Source organism: Vulpes lagopus, chromosome 10 (genome assembly GCF_018345385.1).
Source record: "Vulpes lagopus strain Blue_001 chromosome 10, ASM1834538v1, whole genome shotgun sequence".
NCBI classification, from domain to species: domain Eukaryota; kingdom Metazoa; phylum Chordata; class Mammalia; order Carnivora; family Canidae; genus Vulpes; species Vulpes lagopus.
Genome location: NC_054833.1, coordinates 68,555,378 through 68,583,377, shown reverse-complemented (window position 1 = coordinate 68,583,377; position 28,000 = coordinate 68,555,378). Strand labels below are relative to the sequence as shown.

Genomic DNA, 28,000 nt, shown 5'->3' with positions numbered 1-28,000 from the left:
TGAATGTTCAAGTAATTTAAAACAAAAATGTAGATTTAATGCAACAACATTAATCTGAGGATAAATAAATCCACAACAGACTTTAAAGTTTGAATTTTTTTTCCTTTCTTTGCAGAGAGAATGGTTTTCTTAAAGCACATAGGACTGAAGATGTCAAAACAAAATGTAATTTCTTAATGTCCAGGTCACACAGGCTTGGTCCTCCCTGCTACCCTCCTAACACTTGCCACTGGCCAAGGTGATAAATTTCATCTAACTCAGGATGGATGTTAGTTTCAAGAGTAACTAGATGGTTTGTTTCCAGAATCATCTTCTTGTGATCCCATGCTCTGTAAAGAGGAAAGTAAGACAATCTATTTATGTTTGTTCTCGTCAAAGGTTTCCCTTCAGCCCCAAACAAGCACACGTCACCCTCCCCAACGACCGTCAGCCACCCTGTGTACACATAGAAGGCTATTATAGTTTGAAAATGCCCTCCGTGACTCTCTGTGAACTTAGTGACAAGGATTTTTTAGGAACTTGGGGCAACTAAACATTTAACCTCAAATCAAGGTCACAGTTCTGATGAGGAAATACCCCTCCTTTTCTACCCAGGCCATTTCTAGTTAACAAAGGGAACCTTAATCACCTTCTGTACGAACTGGGGGTTCACTGTGATCTCCTGGTCCATGGCCTTTAGTCGCTCATCCAGCTCTATGCACTTCAGCATCTGGTGACAGACATGTTTGAAGGTGGTTAGTAAGCGAGTTTAGGTCAATCTACCTCCTTTATATATATATATAAAATATATAATGGTGGGTTGGATATATAATATATAATATATATATATATATACATATATATATATATTAGAGAGAGAGGCAGGCAGAGACATAGGCAGAGGGAGAAGCAGGCTCCATGCAGGGAGCCCAACATGGGACTCGATCCCGGATCTCCAGGATCACACCCTGGGCCGAAGGCAGCGCTAAACTGCTTGAGCCACCGGGCTGCCCAATTTACCTCCTTTTTTAACCTAACTTATCAATATAGGGAGCTATAGGTCCATACTCCCATGATCTGAAATGCCTGAGGCTACATAGGTTTTGGAATCAGAATTTTTTGAATGCGGAAAGTTAACAGGAAAAATACTGTATATTACCTAACATCCCAATAGGATCTAGGGAAGCACCCATAATCAGACACATTAATATCTTTTGCACTGAAACCTAAAAATACGCACAATAAGTGGGATAAAGGCTATACATCATTTCAGGTGAAATTCGCCATCACATTAAGTTACCAAAACCCTCCAGTTTTCATGGGTCTTCCGGATTGTAAATTGCAAAAAAAGGACTGTGGAAGTATATACTATGTTACTCTGGATTGCTTTTAGGTTTCTGAGAGGTTGTTTTTTTTTTGTTTTTTTTTTTTTTTAAGATTTTATTTATTTATTCATGAGAGACACAGAGAGAGAGGCAGAGACATAGGCAGAGGGAGAAGCAGGCTCCATGCAGGGAGCCCGATGCGGGACTTGATCCTGCAACTCTGGGATCATGCCCCAAGCCAAAGGCAGACACTCAACTGCTGACCCAACCAGGCGTCCCAGGTTTCTGAGATTTGATGTCTGAGGTAAGAAACACAGACTGTCCAACACAATCCTAACTCGTATCTAGACTCCAGAGTGGCACTCAGAGCAGCATGACCTCAGAAGATGCAAAGGGGACTGCTCTGGCTCTTGGCTGCTGCCTAATAGGAAACTGCAGGACGGCTTGCCCCTCCAGCCACCCTGACACTGATGTTTCTGACTTTCCCACCTGGAATTCTGAGTGCACTTTCTCACAGAAATGAGGCTCTACATTATAAATGATGGTTGGGTGTAGATAACATTGTACTGATTGTAAGACCCCAAAGTGTTTTAGTAGCTAAACTAGGCTTTGGTGAAATCCAACCCACCATTTATTTACTTATAACCATACAATCTGGGAGAGGTTGAAGCAATGCCCATTTTTAAAATAACTTCCCAGGAACTAAGATGTTCCTAGAAACTAGTTGGGAATTACCTGTATCTAAAACTAAAATTGTCCTAGAGCATAGAGACAGTTATTTCAAATACAGAATCTCGAACATCACTTAAAACAAATCAAAACCTGACATTTGTATTTACCTCTTGATCGATGTTATGAAGCATGGCTGGGTTATTATATTTTTCAGGGTTATCATGGAAGCTGACCATTCCATCCTTCTGATTAATACTTGCAAAAATTTCACCATCCTCTATCTGTAAAAAAAGAAATCAGGAGTAGTTTAGACCTGGACACTATGTAGATATATACTGTTTCAACATAATTGGGGGAAAGGACAAAAAGCAGTAAGCTTGTATGTGTATTTTTAAGCACCATCTGTTTATTGAACAAGTACTTACTGAACACCTACCATTTGTTAGGCACCATTATACATGCTAAGGGGTGCAAAACACACCCTACATACACACACTGGCCCTTGCAAGTTTTTACTGAACTAAGTTTCACATGATGTAAATTAACCATTTTAAAGTGAAAAATTCAGGAGCGCCTGGGTGGCTCAGTTAAGTGTCTGCCTCCAGCTCAGGTCATGATCTCAGGGTCCTGGGATTGAGCCCTGCATTGGGCTCCCTACTCAGCGAGGAGTCTGCTTCTCTCTTTCCCTCTGCCCCTTCCCTTGCTTGTGCTTTCTCTTGCTCTTTCTCAATAAAAAAATAAATAAAATAATCTTAAGAAAAAAATAAAGTGAACAAGTCAGTGTAATTTGTAATGTGTAGCCACCACTTCTATCTAGTTCCAAAATATTTTCATTACCCAAAAGGAAACCCTGTACCCATTTGAGCCCTGACTCCTTTTCCCATTCTCTCAGCTCCTGGAAACCACCAATCAACTTCCTACTCTACAGAGATTTCATAACATCTCTACAATCTCTTTCAGAGGATATAAGTGGAGGGAATGCTTCCCAATTCATTCTATGAGGCCAGGTTTGCCCTAATATTAAAACCAGACAAATACAAGAAAAGAGAACTATAGACCAGTACCTCACATGAACATACATGCAAAAATCCTCAACAAAATATAAGCAAATCCAATAACCCCCCAACCCCAAAAAGGATGATTTTGGCTCAGATCATGATCAGGGTGGTGAGATCTGGCCCCACATCAGGCTCTACACTCAGCAGGATCTGCTTGAGATTCTCCCTCTCCTCCCTCTCTCCCTCCCCTGCATGCGCGCGTACTCTCTCTCTAAAAAGAAAATAAATAAAAAGTACATACACCACAACCAAACAGGATTTATCCCAAGTATGCAAGGCTGGATGAACATTCAAGAATCAATTAAAGTAATTCATCACATGAGCAGAACACGGAGATCATGATCATATCAACAGATGCAGAAAAAATATCTCATAAACTCTAATAACCATTCATGATAAAAAAAACTTTCAGTAAAGTAAGAATATAGGGGGGAATGCCTTCAATTTCATAAAGAATATCTACAAAAACCCTACACCTAACATCACACTTAATGGTGATAAATTCAGTTTCCCCACAAAGATGAGGAGCCGGGCAAGGATATCCCCTCATACCACTCCTTCCAACATATACTGGAAGTTTAGTAAGACTAAAAAGGAAATTAAAAAGTTGGGAAAGAAGAAATAAAGCTGTCTTTGTTTACAGATAAGGAAGGCTGTCTATATAGAAAATCTGAAAGTATCAACAGAAAAACCCTCCTGGAACTAATAGGCAATTATAGCAAGGTTGCAGAATACAAGGTTAATATGGAAAAGTCAATCATTTTCCTGTAAACCAGCAACAAATGAGTGGGAACTTCAAATTAATAACAATACAATTGGGATCCCTGGGTGGCACAGCGGTTTGGCGCCTGTCTTTGGCCCAGGGCGTGATCCTGGAGACCCGGGATCGAATCCCACGTCAGGCTCCCAGTGCATGGAGTCTGCTTCTCCCTCTGCCTGTGTCTCTGCCTCTCTCTCTCTCTCTCTTTGTGTGACTATCATTAAAAAAAAAAAAAAGATTAAAAAAAATAATAAAAAATAAAAACAATACAATTTACATTAGCATTATCCCCACCCCAAATGAAACACTTAAGAATAAATCTAACAAGATATGTACAAGACCTATGAGCAAAATCAAAGAATAAGGAAGGAAATAAAAAAAGGACTAAATAAATGGAGAGATATTCCATGTGCACAAATAAGAAGACTCTCTATTATCAAGATGTCCGTTCCTCCCAATTTATAGATTCAACACAATCCCAGTCAAAATCCCAGCAAGTTATTTTATGGATATCAACAAACTGATTGTTGTTTATGTGAAGAGACAGAAGACCCAGAATAGCCAACACAGTATTAAGGAAGAAGAAAGTTGGAGGGCTGGTACTACCTGACCTTAAAACTTACCATAAAGCTACAATAATCAAGGCAACATGGTGTTTGTAGAAGAAACACATCAGTGGAATAGAGAACCCAGAAATAGGCCTACATAAATAGTCAACAGATCTTTGACAAAGGAGCAAAGGCAATACAATGGAGCAAGATAGTCTTTTCAATAAATAGTACTGGAACAACTGGTCATCTACATGCAAAAAAATGAATCTAGACACAGACCTTACATCCTTAAGAAAAATTAATTCAAATGGGTCACAGATCTAAATGTAAAACGCAGAACTATAAAACTCCCAGAAGATAATGTAGGAGAAAATCTAGATGATCTTGGGTGTGATAACTTTTTAGGTATTACACTAACGACATGATCTGTGAAAGAAATAATTGATAAGCTGGGCTCCTATTAAAATTAAAAGCCTCTCCCTGCAAAACACAATGTCAAGATGAGAAGACAAGGCACAGACTGGGAGAAAATAATTAAAAGACACGTCTGACAAAGAATTGTTATCCAAAATATACAAAGAATTGGCTTATCTGGCTCAGTCAGTGGAGTATGTGACTCCTGATCTTGGGTTTGGGAGTTTGAGCCCCATGTTGGGCAATGAGATTTTAAAAAAAGAGAAAAATATATGCAAAGAACTCTTAAACTCAACAAGAAAACAAACATTAAAAAATGGGCCAAATATACCTGAACAGATACTTCACCAAAGATGACATACAGATGGCAAATAAGCATATGAAAAGATGCTTTACATCCTATGTCATCAGGGAAGTGCAAATTAACATGTGATACCACTACATGCCTATTAGAGTGGCCAAAATCTGGAACACTGACAACATCAAATGCTGGTAAGGATGTGGGCCAATCGGACCTCTCTTTCATTGCTGGTGGGAATGCAAAATGGTGCTGCCACTTTGAAAGACAATTTGGCAGCTTCTTACAAAACTAAACATAGTCTTATATGATCCAGCAATCACACTCCTTAGTATTTATCCAAGGGAGCTGAAAACTTACGTCCACACAAAACCTGACATGGATGTTTATAGTAACTTTACTCATAATTGCCAAACTTTGAAAGCAACTAAGATGTCCTTCAGGAGGTGAATGGATAACCTGTCCCACCATCCAGGCAATGGAACATTACTCAGCACTAAAAATAAATGAGCACTAAGCCATGAAAAGACATTGAGGAACCATAAATTTTGATTACTAAATGAAAGAAGCCAATGTGAAAAGGCTACATTCTGTGGGATTCCAACTACATGACATTCTGGAAAAAACAAAACTATGGAGACAATAAAAAATATCACTGGTTGACAGGGGTAAGATGAAAAGGCAGAGCACAGAGCATTTTTAGGGCAGTAAAAATAACTCTGTATACCATAATGATGAAAACATGTCATTATCCATGTCAAAATCTACAGAATGTACAATACCAAGAGTGAACCTTCGTGTAAACTATAGATTTCGAATGACCACCTGTCAGGGTAGGCCACCAGATGTAGCACATGTGTCACTTTGGTGAGGGTTGTTGATAATGGAGAAAGCTATGGATGTACAGGGGCAGGGGGCATATGGGAAATGTCTGTAACTTCCCCTCAATTTTGCTGTGAACCTCAAACTCTTCTTACAAACAACAACAACATTCCCCATCCCCAAAGACCTGATACTCTAGAGCAAGTCTTGAGCTTACACTCAAGGTTGGCAGTATGGACATCCTGGGCAGGATAATTGTCTGCTGTGGGAGTGGTCCTCTGCATTGTAGGACGTATAGCAGCATCCCTGGCTTCTATCCACTAGATGTTAGGACTCCTAGCTGTGACAACCAAAAATATCTTCAAATATTGCCAAATGTCCCATGGTAGACAAAACACTGCTGGTTGATCGAGAGCCTGTTAGGGTCTGTCTGGGTTGTTCACAAACTGTTCAAAATGCACCACCACCACCCCCGCCCCCATTTTGCTCCTTTAAAGCATTTCCCTAGCTCATGTGTCCTTACAGGTGTCATAAACACATTTCTTCTCACCCACCAAATAGTGAGTTTCCTGGGGTTACCATGTAGCTTACTCGGTCTGTGTAACCCCTGTAGAGTTTACACTCTTGAAAGGCACTCCAAAGCTGATCAAGTCAGATTTTGTTTCTTTGGAAAGGGTGCGTGTGTTTTGAGAATTAGGTTGAAGGAGAAAAACCTCAAAACATTTGGAAATTGCTCTATGGAAATAAAATACTCCATTATCATAATGGAAAATAGTTTTATTACTCCTAATCCTGATATGGCAGTGCTCCTGAAATCAGAGGGGAGATCATTAGCAGAAAAATGTAATGCTGACTTTCTATGTAGACCCAAGATTTGCCTGACCTGGGCTGAGGACATGTTTAGTTTGACAGATCAGATCAGAGCCATGTATTTACATAACTGAATAGGTAAGTAGATTACAATGTATCATTCAGTGGGTTACTATGTACTCATTTTAAAATTTATTTTTAAAAGATTTTATTGGGACACTTGGGTGACTCAATGGTAACCATCTGCCTTTGGCTCAGGTGGTGATCCTGGGGTCCTGGGATCGAGTCCCACATCAGGCTCTGCTTCTCCTGGAGCCTGCTTCTCCTCTGCCTATGTCTCTCTTATGAATAAATACATAAAATATTTTTTTAAAAAGATTATATTTATTTGAGAGAGAGTACGCATGCATGAGTAAAGGAGGGGGGGCAGGGAAGCAGACTCTTGCTGAGCAGAGAGCCCGATGTGGGCTTGATTCCAGGACCCCAAGATCACCACCTGAACCAAAGGCAGACACTTAACTGACTGAACCACCCAGTCACCCCTACCATGTGCTCACTTAAATGATGCTTATCCAAATTTGGGAGTGGAGAGATGTAACTGGGACATTACCAGAAGGGGTATTGGTAATACCTGATTTCTGAAGATGGGTACTGAGATGGTGTCCCCTTTATTGTCCATACTGCTGTAAGCGTGGTCGGGAATGGACAATGGCCCGTGAGGAGGTAAGGGGCTCAAGTCCGATCCCAGTCAACAACTGTTCACTCTCTAGCTGAGCAGGACATCCTTGGTGTGGGCAGCAGTGCCCTGACCTACATATGAGCACAAGTTCATGACTTCATCATGGACCAGCACACTGAGTAGCACTGCTTTATGACTCTTGGTACATCTGAATAATTTCACAAGTGTTTTAAAAATGTATGGGATGCCTGGGTTGCTCAGTGGTTGGGTGCCTGCCTTCAGCTCAGGTCATGATCCGGGATCCGGATCCAGGATCGAGTCCCACATCAGGCTCTCTGTGAGGAGCCTGCTTTTCTTTCTGCCTATGTCTCTGTCTCTCTCTTTCAGTCTGTGTCTCTCATGAATAAATAGATAAATCTTTAAGAAAAAATGTAAATAAGGAGGACAAACAGGACACACCATGTACATCATATGAGTACCTATGACTGGAAAACCCCATAGGTTGTAAGGAAACAAAATCCAAAATATCCAACGGCTGACTTTGGATGTCCCTCCTTTTTTATTTATTTTTTAAAAAGATTTTGTTTATTTATTCATGAGAGAGACAGAGAGAGGCAGAGACACAGGCAGAAAGAGAAGCAGGCTCCATGCAGGGAGCCCCACGCAGAACTAGATAGCGGTCCTCCAGGATCACGCACCTGGCCGAAGGCAGGTGACAAACCACTCAGCCATCCAGGCATCCCTCCCTCCTCTTTAAAAATATTATCTGGGATCCCTGGGTGGCACAGCTGTTTGGCGCCTGCCTTTGGCCCAAGGCGCGATTCTGGAGACCCGGGATCGAGTCCCACATCGGGCTCCCGGTGCATGGAGCCTGCTTCTCCCTCTGCCTGTGTCTCTGCCTCTCTCTCTCTCTCTGTGGCTATCATAAATAAATAAAAATTAAAAAAAAAAATATTATCTATAATGAACACCTATGACTTTTACAAGGACAAAAATCCACTAATTAACTTTTTAAAAGTGAAAACACACTTACCATGTGTAGGACATATTTCTCTGCCTCCTGAGGTCCAGATAACTGCACACGACTTGCCATATCTTGTAACGATAATGTTAAAAAGGTCTGAAATTCAGAAGTAGAATTAATCATAGGTAGAAACAACTGAGGACATACATTTTATTCAATGCATACAGAGCTCTACTGAATTACTGAAAATTTGCTTTCCATTACTGTGCAAAGTAATTATTTGTTGTGAAGATGATTTGAAGTTGATAAAACCTGTGGCTTTAGTCATCAGTTTCCTAGAGGAGTAATGACTTCTAGAAATGTTTTCTGGCACATACATTCCTACGGGTCTGAGTGACGTATGCACGCACTAGGTTATTTATGCAGCACTGTCTGTGAGAGCAAAGGACTGGAACCACTTAAATGTCCACCACAGAGGGCAGGTTAGTGCGGTCTGGTACAATTGCATCAACAGACTCCTATGCAGTTGTAAAAAACAAAACAAAACAAAACAAAACAAAAAACCCCCCAAAAACCCAGATACTTCTCACGGACTGAAATAAGATCTGAGATAATAATGTATACCATTAAATATAAAAAAAGAGAATGAAGAAGTGTGCATGGCATGCTGTGTAAATGAAAGTGTATATATACCTGTGAGGAGGGGTGCGTGCATTCATGCATGCATATACATGCATAGACAACCTCTAGAAGGCCAAGAAACTGGTTGCCTCTGAAGAAGAGGTGGCTAGGGTATAGGAACTGGATGGAGATTTTTGTATCTTTTGAATTTTGTATTATAAATGTATTACCTATAAAAAATAATTAACATTATCACATTCATTCTTCAAAATTCAAAGCTAAAATATGTAAACACATGGGGGTTTAGAAGGAAGTCAGTGTTTTCCACTGCTCTGCTGGGGACCTGAAAATGAAAAGAGCTCTTTGAAAGGAAAGTTGGCAATACTTACAGCAATGGCCTTTTCAGAGCAAGGCATGTTAAAATCCAAATGTGAATTTTTAATAAGCCAATGACCAACGAATCTACATATACTTTAAAGAGTAGCATCCAAGAAAATGAAATTATTGTTAATTTTTAAAGTACATAAGCACTTTAACACAAGTGAAGACTTAAAAAGTCAACATTTCTAAATACACAGAACTATCATTTTTCCTATCTCAAAACAAATAGAAACTTCCACTTGAATGTCCACCAGGAGAAGACAGACTGAATCAATTGTGATCCATCCATCAAACAGACTACTACGTAGGGTAACTGTGATATATGCTTACATTGCCACGGAAAGAGGTTTAAGATATACTGAACCAAAAAAGCAGGGTAGAGAACAGTATGTAGAATATAATCCCAATCACATTTAATTGTATCTCCATATACATAGAGAACAGAGAGAAGAATATAGAAAAATGTCCACTAAAACATGCATAAGTAGCAGATTTAATCTCCATGTGATAACCCCTTGGCCCCAGCAATGCCATGAATACCACCCCTGTCACTGACACTGATAATCTACTTAAGATTTTATGAAAAACTTCTGATTTTCTGACTTTGGAACGAGAAAGAGACTGACGTGGTTAGAAAATCCTTGGGTTATTCCCACTTCGAGTGTTCTGGCTCTAGGACATGATGGTAAAAAGTATGTAACAGCCACCTGCAAAGATTTCACCTTTTTCATTTAACGTTTATTTGCCACTCTGCAATTTAACATTTTTCTGAAAGGCGCTGACTTTTATCCATGTTAACATTTTGATTCTTCCATCTAAAGTGCAAGCACCAGTCACAGACCAGGTTCAACTACTTTTACTTCAAGTGGTTCTATTGGCACTTGGACCAAATAAAAAAATTTTGTGGGGAAAATCAGGCTGCTGGTTACCCTGATCTCTTAGATCCTGGCCTTTTTTGCCTGTGGGTCAACTTGGCTTTTCTCTGGCTGACAGCAACATTCATTTTTGATATTTCTTGAGCTACTTTCTCTTTCTTGTTCTTCATTTTCTTTCTACAAATTAACTTTTTACAAATCCCCTGATTTCCTTCTGTGAGTTAGGCAGCCAGGGTCGCTCTCTCTCGAGTACTGGAAGGGGTTCCCCTTCTTGTTCACTGGCCATCTCCTCACTTTCCCCTCCTCCTCTCCTTGCAAGGACTACTTGCCTCCACAACTGTCCCCTCCTCACCACTCTCTGGCTTCTTCAGGCCCTCTCACTGTCAGATCCTCCACCCAGAGCCTTCTGTCACTAAGTCACCTAGCCACAGACATCCCCTATCCTGGCTCTCTGCCTCTTCACCCCCTACTCCGCTGCTGCCTGGGAATAGACTGATCCATGTTCTCGCCCACTGTGAACTGCTACTTCTGACTAGACTCCTTTTCAGGAGGAAAAAACAATCCTGGTGGTTTAAGCTGCTCTTAGCATCCTGCTACCCATAGCACGTGCCTTTGGAGGTCACCTGAGATTTCATTTTTCTTTCATACATTTTTGTAGTGTTTGAACACTTGATAATAAGCACATTTCCTGCAATCCAGAACCATCAGGTTACTTTCATTTTGAAAATAAAAATCACGTAATTGGCTTACCTCCTACAGTTGACCTGCACATAGCTCATTCAACTCTGGCCTAGGTGGCAATGTCAGGGTCGTGCCGTGTTCAAGTAAGAAGTTCAAACAGAGACCAGCACCATCCAAGAGGTTCTACAGCTTGTCACAATTGTCACAAAAGATTCGTGCCTGCATGATGAATCCCACCCCCGACTGCCCATGGCACTGTTTACCTCTCTCAGGCTACCTTTCTCTGCCTCCCCATGGAGCCGTTATCTCCTACCTGTCTTCCTCTTCACCTGTTCCTCTTCTCAAATACCCTGCTCTAGCCCTGAAAAGACCAAAAGGTATAAATCAAACTCTTTCTAAGTCATCAATAGTGAGAGTTGTTGCTTAGTAAAGAAATCCTGCTACACCATATCCCTGGATCTGTTTCTAAGCACTGAGGAGGAGGAGAGAAGAGGAGGCCCTGAGAGAAATCAGGAGATGCTATCTGAGAGTGGCACTTGCCTCACCTTGGTTAGCCTCTGAATATTCTTCTTATAAAGAGAAGACAGGCATTGCTTCACCAGCCCCATGTTGTTATCACGAGTAAAAGTTTCACTGTGCTTGTTCACCAGGTTGCGGAGTTCTGAGGGATTATTGGTTGAATAAACTTGTGCTAACTCATGGTACGCGTTGCTAAGAGGCTGAAGGATTAAAGGTGGGAAAAATCAGATTAAAGCATTAGAGATACAAACTTCTTAGAGGCAGCCAAAAAACAACAACAACAACAACAACAACAACAGATCGACCATGCTACTAGGTTTTGAACAAGTACATTCAATACTCTTTATCGTTACCTAGCAACTTATAATTTCCCCAAAGTGAATGCCTAGTTTTTAGGACCAAAGATAGACATTCAATGGGATTTATTATCAAAAAAACTTTGTATTTCAGAGCAAATAACTGCATAGCAGGTGAAAGCACACTGCACTCATGAATAAATAAATAAAAATCTAAAAAAAAGGGGGCAGCCCAGGTGGCTCAGCGGTTTAGTGCCGCCTTCAGCCCAGGGCGTGATCCTGGAGACCCGGGATTGAGTCCCACGTCAGGCTCCCTGCGTGGAGCCTGCTTCTCCCTCTGCCTGTGTCTCTGCCTCTTTCTCTCTCTCTGTCTCTGATGAATAAATAAATAAAATCTAAAAAAAAAAAAAAAAAGAAAGAAAGAAAGCATACTGCATTTAATAAATGCATGCATGCCTTTTTTTTTCCCTGATGAATTGCATTGGGGGGGGGGCAAAATCTCCATCACTGTCAACTGTCTTGCACACTTTCTCACATATATACACACACCTTCCCAAATGCACCAGGCTCATCTGTTATTTTTTGACAAGAAAAAAACACAATAGGGGTCTTCAGCAAAAAACACTTGGCAATCTTCAACAAGATAGCATAAAAATCTCATGGGGAAGATTTTCAAACTGATATCCTGAAATTTTTAGTTCTATACAAAGAACAAGGTTAAAATTGTTATCCAAAAAAAAAAAAAAATTGTTATCCAAATGATTGTAACCTCATAATCTTTTGAATTGCCAAATTTTATTCTATTTATTTAAAGATTTTATTTATTTGAGAGAGAGAACAAGCAAGCTTGTGCAATCACAAGCAGGGGGAGAGGGAGAAGCAGGCTTCCTACCAAGCAGGGAGCCCAACATGGGACCTGATTCCTGAGGACCCCAGAATCATGACCTGAGCCAAGGTGTACACTTAACCAACTGAGCCACATAGGTGACCCTGCCCTAAATTTTATTCTAAACCATGAGCAGGGCAGCCCGGGTGGCTCAGTGGTTTAGCGCCACCTTTAGCCCAGGGCCTGATCCTGGAGACCCAGGATCGAGTCCCCCGTCAGGCTCCCTGCATGGAGCCTGCTTCTCCCTCTGCCTGTCTCTGTGCCTGCCTCTTTCTCTCTCTCTCTCTCTCCTCTAATAAATAAATAAAATCTTTAAATCAATAAATAAACTATGAGCATGTTTTTTTTTTTTTAATTTTTAATGATTTATTTTTTTTATGTGATCCCAAAGCTGGGTCCTCAGTGAAAACAACAGTTCAGTGAGCAGAACTTGTGGTTTTCACATGGGGGCTTTAAGATTTCCCAACACTTGGACAGATTGAGCTCAATAAAATCAACACTGCTGGGATGCCTGGGTGGCTCAGCGGTTTAGCATCTGCCTTTGGCTCAGGGTGTGATCCCAGGGTCCTGGGATCAAGTCCCCCATCGGGCTCCCTATAGGGAGCCTGCTTCTCCCTCTGCCTGTGTCTCTCCCTCTCTGTGTGTCTCTCCTGAATAAATAAGATCTTAAAAAAAAAAAAAATCGGGCAGCCCCTGTGGCGCAGCGGTTTAGTGCCATCTGCAGCCCGGGGTGTGATCCTGGAGACCCGGGATCGAGTCCCGCGTCGGGCTTCCTGCGTGGAGCCTGCTTCTCCCTCCGCCTGTGTCTCTGCCTCTCTCCTGATCTCTCTGAATGAATAAATAAATAAATCTTTAAAAAAAAAAATCAACACTGCCTTTCCAGTATTTCTGCTAAATTGTAATGAAGGATAACAATAACCACAACAAATCAACCTTTGTAGGAGCCTAAACATCTATGGCAATTATTACTCAGACCAAAAGTTTAAAAACAAATTTTTTTTTTCTTTAAGGATTTTACTTATTTATCCATGAGAGACACAGATAGAGAGGCAGAGACATAGGCAGAGGGAGAAGCAAGCTCCATGCAGGGGAGCCTGATATGGGACTTGATCCCAGGACTCCAGGATCATGCCCTGGGCTGAAGGCAGGTGCTCAACCCAAGCCACCTGGGGGGCCCCTGAAAACAAATTTCTAAGAAACATTCCAGCTCAACCAGGTGATCAGAGGGTGTGTGGAATGGAATAGAGATTCTGCGAGAACTGCAGCTCCCAGACCACAAGTGTCTGCTATTAAATGTATTAAGTGTCTGCTAACTGGAAGCTGCTAGGAGAGCCAAGTCATTATAAAATAAAATTACAGAACTAGGTATTATTATAATTTCTCTATGGACTTAACATGTCACCTAGGACATCAATTTAAAAAACTCACCTTAATGAATCTACCCACAATTTGAGACGTGTATTTCGGTAGCTGTTGTACTTTTCCAAGTAATATCAAAGAAACTAGAATATACTTTTTATATGATTCCAACATGATGTGACTGACCGCCATGGCAGGAGTAGTTATAGCCTGAGCAAGAAGAGAGAGAGCACACCACAGCAAAAAGGGCAATCAGCCACGTGTATCACTTTAATTAAATAACAATTCTGGCATTACATGTCGTATCAGTATTTTTAATAGCGTCTTTATTGAGAGAGGATTCTCGTGCTATGAAGTGACCCTTTTCAAGAATACTACTCAGTGGCTCTCAGTATACTCACCGAGCTATCCAACTATTTATGACCATTACCTTATTTCACAACACTTCCATCCCTCCAAAGAGAAACCCTATACCCATTAGCAGTCATTCCCCATTCTCTCCTCCCTCCAACCCTAGGCAACCATTATTCTACATTGGATTTGCCTATTCTGGACATTTTATATAAATGGCATCATAATAAAGACATGGGCTTTCGTGACTGGCTTCTTTGACTTGTTTTCAAGGCTCATCCATGTTGTAGCAGATACTTTGTGCCTCATTCTACTTTCTGGCTGAATGATATTCTACTGTATGGGTAGACCACATTTCATTTATTCATCCTCAGTTAATGGGCATTTGGGTTGTCTCACCTCCTGGCTACTATGAATAAAGTGGCCATGAACATCAGTGTACGTATTCTGGGGTAGACATTTGCCTTCATTTCCCTCAGGTATATTCCTAAGAGTGGAATTGCTGGGTCACGGTGGTAACTCTAGGTTTAACATTTTGAGGAATCCCAGACTGTTTACCACAGTGGCCACACCATTTTACATTCCCATGGGCAGTTATGAGGATCCCAAATTCTCCACCTGCTCCTCAATGTTGGTTATTGTTGGCTGTCTCTTCCTAATTCTAGCCATTCCACTGGGTGTGAATTGGTATATTGTGGATTTGATTTGCATTTCCTTGATGATTAACAATGATGAGTATCTTTTCATGTATTTATTGGCCATTTGTGTGTCTTCTCTGGAGAAATGTCTATTCAAATTCATTGACCATTTTTAAATTTTAGTTTTTTTACTGTTGAGTTATAAGAAGTCTTTGTACATTCTGGCTGGAAGTCTCTTATCAGAAATATGATCTGCAAATATCTTCTCCCATTCTGTGGCTGCCTTTCCACTTTATTTTACCAGATTTATAAAGGTCAGGGAGAAGTAGAAACTATCATACCCAAGTCAGCTCAAATATTCCAAATCAAAACCCATCACTGAAACTTTGAGGTACTTGAGATTCTACAGAAACACAGAAATGCATGTGGATACAAATACAACGATTCCTACCCACAACACTGCTTTAATACATCACAATCAACTTACATTTCCACCCATCAAGGACTTAGTAAATCAAGAAGGTCAACATGTGGAGTGATATGAGAAGATGAAGCTGCTTTCACTTTTTGCTTTATATAATACTGTATGATCTAATTTTTTTCCAGTAAGTGTATCTTTCTTTTGGAATTTTTTTTAAGCCATAAGAAAATCTGTATCCCCTTCTGAAATGAAGGTACTAATGCCATCTATAGCTGCCTGTGTAATTATTCAAACAGTCACATGAAGTAGACAAACACAAGACAATGCTTGTCGTTAGGGCAAAATCGGGATAAATGCACTTTCAGCGAAAAGAATCCTATTATCTGTATCAAAATGTTTTGTTTTTAAAATTTTAACTACTTGTGATAGAAATATTTTTTCTAAGTGCATTACATACTTTTCTGCCTTTTTAATGTCCTCATCATCTTGATATTTCTGGCTCATCAGTATGTTATCAGCTATCATATTGGGCTATAAAATGATCATCTGCTCAGTGGCTGTGAAGTGTGTTTATCATTTTCTGAAGAACTATGTACTCTTAAAGAGAAGTCACCTTGAAGATTTTGCTTGACTAGACACATCATTGTTTTGAGTAAGCTCTACACCCAAAAAAGAGCTTGACCTCAAGACCCCAAGGTCAAGAGGTGCATGTTCTACTGACTGAGCCAGCCAGGGACCCCTGACTAGACACATCCTTTAATGACACTATCTCTGCCCAAGAGCACCTTCTGTTGACCCTTCCCTTGGTCCCCTTAGCAGTGCTTATCAACCCCCTGACGCAATGAGGCAATGCTCTGTCAGAGAGGCATGCCATGCATGTGTATTTATGTGTTAACACTTCCACTAAATTGTGAGCTCCTTCAAGGCTTAGAATATGAATATCCTTTATTACCTTAATATGTGCTATGAATATAAGAAATATTAATATCTAACAAATTTCTTTTAAAATACTAGTATTAGCCAATATTATATCTCTTTCTCAGACTCTAAAAAATTTTTACCAAATTATGTAATATATCTCATTACATAGACCAGTGCTCGTTACACGGACACAAAACACAAAGAATGTTTAACTTATTAAAGTAAATAAAATTTAACAAAATACCACAGATGGTTTCAGAACAAAAAGACATTTCAAAGATCATTCAATTCAATCTCATCCCTTTCTGCAAAGGAAGCTATAAAGGTCAAGAGACATACAGAACTTAACCTGAATCAGACAGGGTGTGAGTGGCAAGGCCTAAATTAGACCCCACTCTGTACTGTTCTTCCCTCCAGTGCCACTGCCCTTCAACTTAAGCAACAGTTTACCACTATTTACATGATCACAGAGAAACAGCCTTTGAAAGGACCTCCACTCAAAACTCAGAGGCCTGAGATCAATCCATTTCAGCTGTGCACTTCTTTGATCACACAAGTTCAACACTACCTCAGGGGCATTTAGAGAGATGATTACCTGTTCATAAAAGTACAGCGCTCTTTCAAAGTTCTTCAGCCCGGTATAGATCATCCCTCCATAATAATAGTAACATAAAAAGTGCTTTGCATCATAGGCTCCATTCTCTTTACAGATATCCATCATGTCTACATCAAGATACGGGAGGGCAGGCTTAAAGCATTTTGCCAGCAAACAAAGCTGTAAAAAATTTTATATGAAGTCATCATTTTCATTGTACTTGGCAGGCTTTAGAAGCAGGAGCAAATTCACAGATTCTCAGAAAAAAGACAATATTTTAAACCATTTTATTAAAAAATGTTCTAAATGTTGCCACATTACCCCCATTTTCCTAAGCATTCAGAATAAAATAGCATTTCTTTATTAAAGACTAAATGCAGCCATGAGATAAAGTACTCCACAGATGAATTAAAACTCCTTATTAGCCCACCTAGCACCCATTCTGTTTACAGATACCCAGACAAGTGAGTCCTTTTTCTCTTTGAATTAGTGGAACAGAAACAGACCAGTATGGTATGATTAAAAATGGAAACTTCTCTTCAATTATTTCTTTTCAAATGCTGAACCTTTATGTAAATGTAGAGAACTGCTCAACTCAAACTCAAAACCAAACACGTGGTAGCATTCTGTAACTGTACAATGCTGGCACAGGTGTAGATATAGGTACAATCTCAGAGGTAAATGTTTAAGACCAGTGCCCTGTCCCTGGTTTGTTTATTTCCCTAAAGTTTGTTATACTTCAGTTACAAAAGTTTTTTTAAAAAGAAAAAAGAAAGCACCTTTCTGTGATACCAGGACATGTATTTGGAATAATCCAGGTACCACGTTATTAATTAAAGACATAGTCCCCGTGGGGCTGGTTGAACCCCAGAGTATTATGGAATACTCTGTAGCTGTGACGCATGGATGTAGAGTCCTCTCCGAGATATATTAAGTAGAAAAAAGTGGGACGCCTGGGTGGCTCAGTGGCTGAGTATCTGCCTTTGGCACAGGACGTGATTCTGGAGTCCTGGGATCGAGTCCTGCATCAGGCTCCCTGCATGGAGCCTGCTTCTCTCTCTGCCTGTGTCTCTGCCTCTCTCTGGGTCTCTCATGAATACATAAAATCTTTTTAAAAAAAAAAAAGAAAAGAAAAAAGCAGGTATGTAAGAGTTCATGCAGATCATTGCTATTTGTGTAAAAAAAAGGGGGGGGAATGCACGCATTTGCATATATGTGCACAAAATTCCTTTTGGAAGGATACACAAAAAACTAACGCAGATATCCTCTGGAGAGAAGAGATGAGTGAGACTAGTGAGCAGGGTGGTAGGGAGACTTCATTACATATCTTCCCTTTGCCTTCTGGATTTTGAACTATGTAAAATAAAACAAATGAGTAACACTTTAAGTTGTAAGAAGTTACCTGCATTTATTCTCAGGCTCTAGAATTCCTTAAAAAGAAAATGACCTGGGACATTTTTAACACCACACGCATTATTACTCAGTTTCCTCACATCACAAACCTACCACCTGAGCCCCCCATTCTACAGTTTGCATTCAGTAGCAGCCAGCTGAAAATTCCCTGGCTAACAATGTACCTACTTCTATTTCAACTTCTAGAATGTATCACACTGCCACCAAATTATTTTCCTTTATTAAGCAAACACAGGGCCAACCTTCTACCTCTGACTCAGGGAGACACACTCAGATAGCTTACCTGGCAGAGATCGGCATGTATTGAGGTCAGCTGGTTTGTATTCATCTGCATCTTGTCTATGGCTTGCTTAAGGATGCTGATTCCTCGCAGGGGCTGTCAGAAATGACATCTCTTTCAGATAAGTTCTCAAAGATGGCAGCACATTGGATCTTAGGTTGTCACTTACAAATAAAAAATAACACTAATTGATAGGTTCTTTTAAATAACAATATGAGGTATCCATACTCTTTCAGGAAATTTCTGTCCCTACTCAGTCAGAAAATGTTTTCTTAAGTTGTTTGTTATGTTAGAGTAATTCAGCATCATTTTTTACATCATAAAGCTTTTTTTTTCACCGAAGATCAATAATCAAAAGCAATAATACTTTCTCAACAGTTCATTATATTTATATCAAAACAAAAAATTTCCAAATCAGGGGCAGCCCAGTGGCTCAGCGGTTTAGCGCCGCCTTCAGTCCAGGGCCTGATCCTGGAGACCCGGGATTGAGTCCCACATCGGGCTCCCTGCGTAGAGCCTGCTGCTCCCTCTGCCTGTATCTCTGACTCTCCCTCTCTCTGTGTCCTCATGAATAAATAAATAAAATCTTAAAAAAAAAAAAACAAACCAAAAACTTTTCAAATCATTTGTAATAAAGAACCTGATTAGTTGGCATTTTCCCACAGGGCAGTCTACGGATCAGCCATAAATTCTCTCCAACACCACCCTCTCTCACCTGATAATAGATTCCTATTGAAACTGATACCAAAAAACTTATAAACAGACTGTTTCCTGCCTTGATTATAAATACCAAACCGAGTTTCAAGTGAAGGGTAATCAGTTTCTGGACAGGAGATGTGACTCTAAAATTGCTAAAGAACTTACATGGTTTTTTCAATAAGGACTTTTTTTTTAACCATCTCTTTCAAACTACAATTTAATATTCCTATAAAATACCAAATGGTTCTTTCGGTTTTGTCTCCTTCCAAGCACTATCTCAAAGTTCGATTTCCAATAATAATTTAAAAAGAAGCCAAAAAATAAAAATAAATAAAAATAAATAAATAAAAAGAAACCCAATTATAACCTATGTCAGTATCACAAAAGTTAAAGACCAAAGAACTGTTTCAGATTAAAGGAAATAAAAGAGACATGACAACCCAATGCAATTCATGATCTGAGATTTTTGTTTAAAGACATTAGGGAAACTAGTGGCAAAATCTGAATAAGGTCATTAGATTTGTTTAAAAGATTCTATCAACATTCATCTCCTGATATTGATCATTTTACTATGGTTATGTAAGAGAATGCCCTAATTTTTAGGAAACATTCATTGAAGTATCTAGGGTAAGTGGCAACATATCTGCAATTTTTTTCCCAATGGCTCAGAAAAAAAAAAAAAAAGAAAGAAAGAAAAGGTAAGTAAGTGTGGTAAAACGTTAACATCTGGAGAATCTGGGTGAAGGGTACGTGGGGATTCTTCATATGGTCTTTTTGTAGGCTAAAACGTCATAGTCAAAAGTTAAAAAAGGTCTAGCAAATAAACAAAATCCCCATATATTACAACATAACAGGCACTAGGATAGTCATTCCAAAAACATCCACTAGCAGCAGTAGACTGCCTTGAGGCACTATTGCTCTTGGCATTTCAGAGGCCTCCCCTGATGTAGGAGTCAGCTGTCTCTACAGCCAATGCATGACCACCATATTTATTTGTCAGGGTGCTCAGTACTAACCCAGAACCTTAACAAATCAGTACTTTGTGTAACTTGGATAGTTCTTAAAACATAAACATAAATACTTAACTAACATTGCTTACCTGTTTCCTTTCCACAAGCGCGTTTGTCAGCTGATGGCAAAGCCCAGCAACTAGAGATGGCAATGACAGAATGTTGACAATATCATTGACTAGATGGGCAAAATGCATTCAGTGAGAAATAAACAAAGGGTTATTTGGCTTACAAGTGTCTGTTGCGTATCGGATGTGCTCCCCATTACAAGTGCTGATGAAAAGCTGAACCTGTGAGAATAATGTTTCGAAGTCAGGAACGCTAGGCATGGAAAACTTCACAAACCTGGAATAAAGAGAAAAGAATCAATTCATCCTGATATTTTGCAGGGGAAAACAAAAAAGGAACTGAGGTCAGAAGGCCTGCCTATCTCTAGTGCTCTATGAAAATAAATGAGGGGATGCGTGGCCCAGAGATTGAGCATCTGCCTTTGGCTCAGGGCATGATCCCAGGGTTCTGGGATCGAGTCCCACATCGGGCTCCCTGCAGGGAGCCTGCTTCTCCCTCTGCTTGTGTCTCTGCTTCTTTCTCTGTGTCTCTCATGAATAATAAATAAAATCTTAAAAAAAAAAAAATAAAAAGAAGGTAAATGAGTCACGATATTTTCAAAAACTAAGAGTCTATGAGACTGGCCTGGTTCTTGGCATGATCAAGACACAGAACAAGACACAAAGGTTGAAGAAAATATGTTTTAAAAGGAACTTTCACAAAAGAAAACTCCATTAAATGAGGCCAAATATCATGCTAATATTCATGAATGAACGATATAAACTTCTAACCAAAAGTTTACAAAACCATTGTTCTTTTGAGCTCCAATGTGCTTAGGGCCATTTACTCATTTAAAAACCACTTGTTGGGATCCCTGGGTGGCGCAGCGGTTTAGCGCCTGCCTTTGGCCCAGGGCGGGATCCTGGAGACCCGGGATCGAATCCCACATTGGGCTTCCGGTGCATGGAGCCTGCTTCTCCCTCTGCCTGTGTCTCTGCCTTTCTCTCTCTCTGTGTGACTATCATAAATTAAAAAAAAAAAATTAAAAAATAAAAACCACTTGTTTTTCCTGAGGATGGCATGAGGACTGAGGATCTGCTGGGGGCTACGGCCCATGGGTCATGGGGTGCTGTGGTCCAGCTGAAGGGTAGGCCTGAAAGAAGGGGGGGAAACTAGAGAAGGACATGGATGGTCCACCCCGAGCCACCTGGCAGATGAGCCTTTCCGCAAACACTGAGAGGGGCCAGGGAAGAAAGCAGATACACTGCTACTGCTCAGGCATCGCTTATAAGTACACTACAAGCTCTTTTTTTTTTTTTTTTTTCACAAATAAAATGAACCAGAACTAACTTCAAGAAAAACAAAATGGATATTATTGCCTGAACACAATTTCTGCTACATCTTTGTATCTATCCTTCTATCAATACATATATTATTCAACTTAACAGTGTCACTTCACATCTGTAATTGAACTTTCTCATTATCAAAATGTTACCTCAACGATCTCATTTGGGCTTCACAATAGGTCTGCACCGCATTGTGATTTCCATTTTATAAGCACAAATATGAAGCTCAGGGCCCCATACCCTGTAACTGGAAGAATATAATTCAAAACCAGGGTACTCGGAAACAAGCTCAGTGTTCACTCCAGGTTTTCTTTTACAGATATACCTTAGAGCTTCAAAATGCTTTCATGTACTTACCCCACTTGATACACATTTACACGTATTTATGTGTGCATAAACATGCATGCTATCCATTTTATTTTTTATTTTTTTAAATAACATTTATTTATTCATGAGAGATGCGGGGGGGGGGGGGGCAGAGACACAGGCAGAGGGAGAAGCAGGCTCCATGCAGGGAGCCTGACGCGGGACCCAATCTGCGGTCTCCAGGATCACACCCTGGGCTGAAGGCAGCGTTAAACCTCTGAGCCACCCGGGCTGCCCTCTGTTTTATTTTTAACCAGGAACCAGACAGCAGAAATCTTTACCCACCAGCACTATCCCAAAAGAACTTTCTGCAATGGTAGACATGTTCTCTATCTGTACTGTCCAACACAGCAGCTACATGTGGCTAATGAATACTTGACAAGTGGCTAGTACAACCGAGGAACTAAAGCATTAAGTAATTTATATTTAAATAGCCACATGTGGCTAGTGGCTACCACATTGTATAGCACAGCTCCAGACTCTTTCATTCTGACAAAGTTCCTTCTGTAAACTCTATTCCTGACACATCTTTGTCTCAGGATTGCTGATCAGTGAAGCCAGACCCTTGCTTTGAATCAATTTTCTCTCGGTTTATTTACATTGTTTCAACTTTCATGACAACCATAACATCCCAATCTATAAATCTAAAACATAAAGAGAAAAAGAATTCTGTCAAGCACACGGAATTACAAGGAACCCCAAATGAAATAAGATCTATTTAATTTGGTCTTGAGCAGCTTGAGCTTCTTTGAAGGGAATCTGAAGCAATGTTGCTTTGGATCATTGGTAATCTGACTTCACATTTTCCACTGTGCCCTGTGCCATCACTCTTCCCTATTTCCTTTCCAAGGTAGAAAATGCGGACAATCCGATGGATTACATGAAGAAAAGTATTCAGATAAACTCAAACCATAGTGCCCACAACTGAGATAGCCATTTGATTTTTTAAACTAAATTTCAAAATGTGTATAAACATAAACAAGAGTTAATGATAAAACTGGAAAACATGCCATGATTAGCTAGGATGAGTAAAATGTAACTCCTATGACTTGACTTTATAATTGTGCAAAAGAACTCAATGTTGTTTACATGGCTTATTTTTCTACACACACACACACACACACACACACACACAAATACAGCCAGAAAGCGTTCAGGTTTAGCAAGCACAAGACTATAAAAAAAGATGCCCCTTACAAAACAGCAAGGACGCCTAAGGAATGCTCTTGTACATCCAGAGCCCCCAGCACGGTGTCCAGATGGGATAAGTTCTTTGCAAGGAGTTCCCCACTCTTGTTGATCAGTTCACAAAGCTGAGTCATTTGCCCTGGAAAACAGGAATAACACTATCATTCAGTTACAACACTAACTAAACTAAAGAAACTCTAACCACAGACTTCATACCTCAGAGCAAGAAATGACTTAAAGATGATTTCTTGTATCTCCTTCATTTCAGATGAGGACTCAAAAGGGCCAGAGAATTGAAATGGCCTTGACTATGACCTCAAAACCAGACCTCCCATTTCCCTCTGGCCCCTGAAAGTTTGTACGTTTCCTCTGTTCTCTCTTCCATCGCCCAAGCCAGAAATGCACACATTACTATTATTATTACCACCAGTATCATCTCCCTCTCTATAACAGAACATTACCAAATTCGATTTTACTTTTAATTTTTACTTCCTAAGTCTCCATTCCTTTTTCTCTCACCTGCCATAATTCAGACCTTTCTCATTTCTTGCCTGGACTACATCATAAATCTTTGAGAACAGTCCCCCTACTTCACTCTTTCTCTCCTCCAACCCATTCTCCATATTGGTACCTGTGTGATATCCCCAAAATGTAAAATTCAAACTACTCCAATGGCTTTAAGAAGCCCAAATGCAAGACGCCTGGGTAGCTCAGCAGTTGAGTGTCTCCCTTTGGCTCAGGGCATCATCCCAAGGTTCAGGGATCCCGAGGTCCAGGGATCGAGTCCTGCATTGGGCTCCCTATGAGGAGCCTGCTTCTTCCTCTGCTTATGTCTCTGCCTCTTTCTCTGTATCTCTCATGAATAAATAAATAAAATCTTTTTTTTTAAAGATTTTATTTATTTATTCATGATAGTCACAGAGAGAGAGAGAGAGAGAGAGAGAGAGAGAGAGAGAGAGAGGCAGACACAGGCAGAGGGAGAAGCAGGCTCCATGCAGGGAGCCCGATGTGGGATTTGATCCCGGGTCTCCAGGATCACGCCCTGGGCCAAAGGCAGGCACTAAACCGCTGCGCCACCCAGGGATCCCAATAAATAAAATCTTAATTTAAAAAAAAAAAGGAAGAAGTCCAAATGCCTCAGGCAAGTAACAGGGCTCTGAACTGCCCCAGCCTTACCTCCTGCTACCTGCCCCCTTCCAACACACACACCTACTCTGGTCACACAAAGCTCAGAAAATTCAAGCAACATGCCATGTTCTCTTACCTTTGACTCTACACATCCTGTTCTCCATGTTTGGTGTTCCCTCCTTCACTCTGTTCCCCTGAGTCCTCCACTACCAATTCATACACTTCGTTTAACAATCAGCTTGAGTCTTCTTCGGACCCTCATCTCACCCGCCTTCCCTTACCTAACCTGAAAATATGTTGTGCATTACCTGGGGTTGTGGTGGTTAGGTAATTCAACACAAACTCAGATTGACAGGCTGTGTCATTTCTCCAGTATCACAATACAGTGCTTATTTACCACCCAATCAATCAACAGCCTGTTACTTAATCTCCTAATTGATCCACTGATTTTTCTCACATACCACAATGTTATAACAACTAAGGTACAGAATTTAGTTAGGCCTGAGTTAGCACTCTAAAGTAGACTCACTCTAATTTTGATGAGTTATACTGATAAAAGATACCATGGCCACACTACACTTGCCAAGGCTACTCAGCCATCCTCCTGGGGGTAATGGTGGTGGTGTGTATGGGGTTTATATAAGTCCATGGGCAACAACCACTTGTCTTCTCCTTTAGAGTTCTCTTTTGCATTTTGAACTTCAAACTATAAATATCAGCTATTTTTATTTAGTAGCTGAGGGATTTTTCTTCTTACCAAAAAAAAAAAAAACCACTTAAATAGTAGAATACTTAAAAACCAAGTGACTGGGGATCCCTGGGCTCAGCGGTTTAGCGCCTGCCTTCAGCCCAGAGCGTGATCCTGGAGTCCCGGGATCGAGTCCTATGTCAGGCTCCCTGCATGGAGCCTGCTTCTCCTTCTGTCTGTGTCTCTGCTTTTCTCTCTCTCTCTGTGTGTGTCTCATGAATAAAATAAATAAAATCTTAAAAAAAAAAAAAAAAAAGTGAGGGGATCCCTGGGTGGCGCAGCGGTTTGGCGCCTGCCTTTGGCCCAGGGCGCGATCCTGGAGACCCGGGATCGAATCCCACATCACGCTCCCGGCGCATGGAGCCTGCTTCTCCCTCCGCCTGTGTCTCTGCCTCTCTCTTTCTCTCTGTATGACTATCATAAATAAATAAAATTAAAAAAAAAAAAAAGTGACTGTAGCTAGGAACTTTGGTAATTTCGTTTCTCGGGCTTCTATACTATTAAATTTTTATCAAATATAAAGAAATATATTATTATCATCAAATAACAGCACTGCAAAATAAGAATAAAAAAATCTGTAATCTGATTAGGCATCATCTTTCAGAGATAACACAAGTTGAATGGGGAAATACCACCATTTTATTATAAATCTCACTGCTAAATGTGAAATCTTCTACACAATTTGCCTCCTCTTTACTTGCTACTCTAAATACATTTACAATGATATGAAACACAGAAATAAATATTTCAGTCCATTATTTTTTCCCAATTAAGTAACCAATGCAGAGTTGAGACTTAAAAGCTAGGTCACTATGAAATTATAAGAATTATAATTAATGTAGGTCAAGGGGAGAGTTAACAATAAGTTCAGTGCCACAGGGTGCATCTGACACGAGCCCAATCAGACATGTGGCCTAAGAAATTTCCTCTAATCAAAGAAAGCTGGACATTATGAAACTCCCTTCACTTAAGGTCCACATTAGAAAATTCTGAGTAAGAGGGGGCACCTGGGTGGCTCAGTGACTGAGTGTCTGCCTTCTGCTCAGGTCATGATCCCGGGGTCCTAGGATCGAGTCCCACATCAGGCTCCATACAGGGAACCTGCTTCTCCCTCTGCTTATGTCTCTCCCTCTCTTCTCTGTGTCTCTCAGGAATAAATAAATAAAATCTTAAAAAAGAGAAAATTCTGAGTAAGAGCAGAAAAAACAGAAGCCTCAAAAACATTTACTAGGCAGTGACCATGAGGCACAGAAGCCACAGGCAGCGAAAGTATCAATTTTATCTCTGCCTAGCAGACTGTTCCTAAAGCAGTGACTTGCACAGCATCCATGCAAAGCTTTCAGATAAATCTCACTTGATGCTAAATAGTCCCTGCTTCATTTTGTGAGAAAACTGGCCCAGGGAAAATTAAGTGGCTCACACATGTAGTGATTGACAAGATTCTAACCCAAATCTAAATACCCATACTACATCCTAGGAAGTAGAAATCAAATAGTTTGTGGCATAAATGAATGAATGTTTTCTTCATTCATAGAGACTGCAAGTCTGTGCCTTACCTGTGAACCTCGTTTCTATCAATAATAAGGGTAAGGAGAAGTATTTCATTAAGTATGGCTTCATATCCGATCAGTTAACTCATAATAACAGTGAGGGACATAGCACTCTTCTATTTTTACAAATGGAGATTGAGACTCAAGAGATTAAAGGTGACTTGTCCAAGGTCACGCAGCTCCTAGAACCTTACAGATTAATAGCTGCTAGCAATAATTTTTAACTGCATCTACTGCACTCCAAATATGAGGTAGTGTTTCAAGTGCTTTTACAAGGTTCCTCTCATTCAAGCCCAACACCTCTGAAGCAGGGGCTTATTTTTACCTTAGAGATAAAGAAACAGGGTAAAGGGACCTTCGCAGCCTGCAGCTGATTACTTGAATTCTGAGTCCAGCATCCTATGTGCAAGTTGATGAGATTAACTGAATCAAAGAGCATGAAAATTTAAGTAACAACGGTCATCATTCCGCCCCTGGAAATGGAGCCCTTCGAGCGAGAGCTCCCTCTGCACTCTGCGGGACTAAAATAGGCGCGGAGGCTTCCCGAGGGCGCGCCGGCCGGCAGCCGAGGGGCCGGCCGAGGCGAGCCTCTGAGCCAAGGCACCCAGAAAGGATTCATCTCGCGCCTGCTGCCCGCGGCCTAGCCCAGCGGCGGCCAAGCGCCAGGGTGACAGACGAGGCGGTGTACCAATCACCGCAGGCAAGGGAGGCCGAGGAGACCAATGGGCGCTCGGGAAGGCGTCCACCGGAAGTCACTGCCCCCAAAACTGTCAAGCGGAGCGCCCGGGTGGAAGGGGCCCGGGCCGGGGGGAGGAGGGTCCAGCCGGCCCCGGCGAGGGGAGGTGGCCGGGTCGCCCAGCGCACGGGCAGGCAGACGAGAGCAACGGAGACCTAGAGCGCAAGGGGGCTGCCCGAACTCAGCCGTGCCCGATCCCTCCCTGGTCTAAGCGCCGCAACCCCAAGCCCGGCCCCGAAGACGAGGCTCGGGACCAACAGGGAGGTCCCAGCCGTCCGCGCTGGCGGCTGGGGTTGCAAGCCCGTCCCCGCGGCCCGGAAGGCCCGCCCAGGCCCGGCCCGGCGGTCCAGGGCCTCACCTTGAGCCGAGAGCTGTCGGACACTGTTCACGAATTGCTCCAAGGCAGACGCCATATTTCCCCGCGGCGGCCCAAGCAGCAGAGGCAGCTCACGCGGGAAAAGGCGGCTGCTTTGGGAGGAGGGGCCGCGGCTATCCTCCACAGGGCCTCAACAGCGGCCTGACGTCACTTCCGCCGGCTCAAGCACCGCGAGATCTCACCTACTTGGGAAGCAGTTACTGTTCCCATGGAAACAGTTCGGCTTAGCGCCGCCG

The 28,000-nt window shown here is 41.2% G+C and overlaps 1 protein-coding gene across 2 annotated transcripts; it reads right to left on the bottom strand.

Annotated features, from left to right (window-relative positions):
• Positions 1 to 12: 12 nt before the first annotated feature.
• COPS3 (COP9 signalosome subunit 3) lies at positions 13 to 27,909 on the bottom strand. 2 transcript variants are annotated; one of them, XM_041772084.1, is made up of 13 exons: positions 27,747 to 27,884; positions 24,491 to 24,640; positions 23,236 to 23,365; positions 20,511 to 20,623; positions 20,368 to 20,417; positions 18,573 to 18,665; positions 16,877 to 17,056; positions 14,020 to 14,160; positions 11,436 to 11,609; positions 8,402 to 8,488; positions 2,144 to 2,257; positions 629 to 709; positions 13 to 329 (listed from the first exon to the last, which is right to left on the bottom strand). In XM_041772084.1, the coding sequence occupies exons 2-13, from the start codon at positions 24,516 to 24,518 to the stop codon at positions 276 to 278; spliced, it is 1,245 nt and encodes a 414-aa protein (XP_041628018.1). In that variant the 5' UTR covers positions 24,519 to 24,640; positions 27,747 to 27,884; the 3' UTR covers positions 13 to 275. The 2 variants fall into 2 exon arrangements, with proteins under 2 accessions (XP_041628018.1, XP_041628017.1); XM_041772083.1 differs by lacking the exon at positions 24,491 to 24,640 and having other exon boundaries at positions 27,747 to 27,909.
• Positions 27,910 to 28,000: the final 91 nt, after the last annotated feature.

Coding starts and splice junctions, on each gene's coding strand:
- COPS3 (XM_041772083.1), bottom strand. CDS start 27,801: ATGGCGTCTGCCTTGGAGCAATTCGTGAACAGTGTCCGACAGCTCTCG. Junction 18,666..20,367: donor CGCTTGTGGAAAGGAAACAG/GTAAGCAATGTT, acceptor CATTTCTGACAG/CCCCTGCGAGGAATCAGCAT. Junction 11,610..14,019: donor TTGTGGGTAGATTCATTAAG/GTGAGTTTTTTA, acceptor TTAATCCTTCAG/CCTCTTAGCAACGCGTACCA.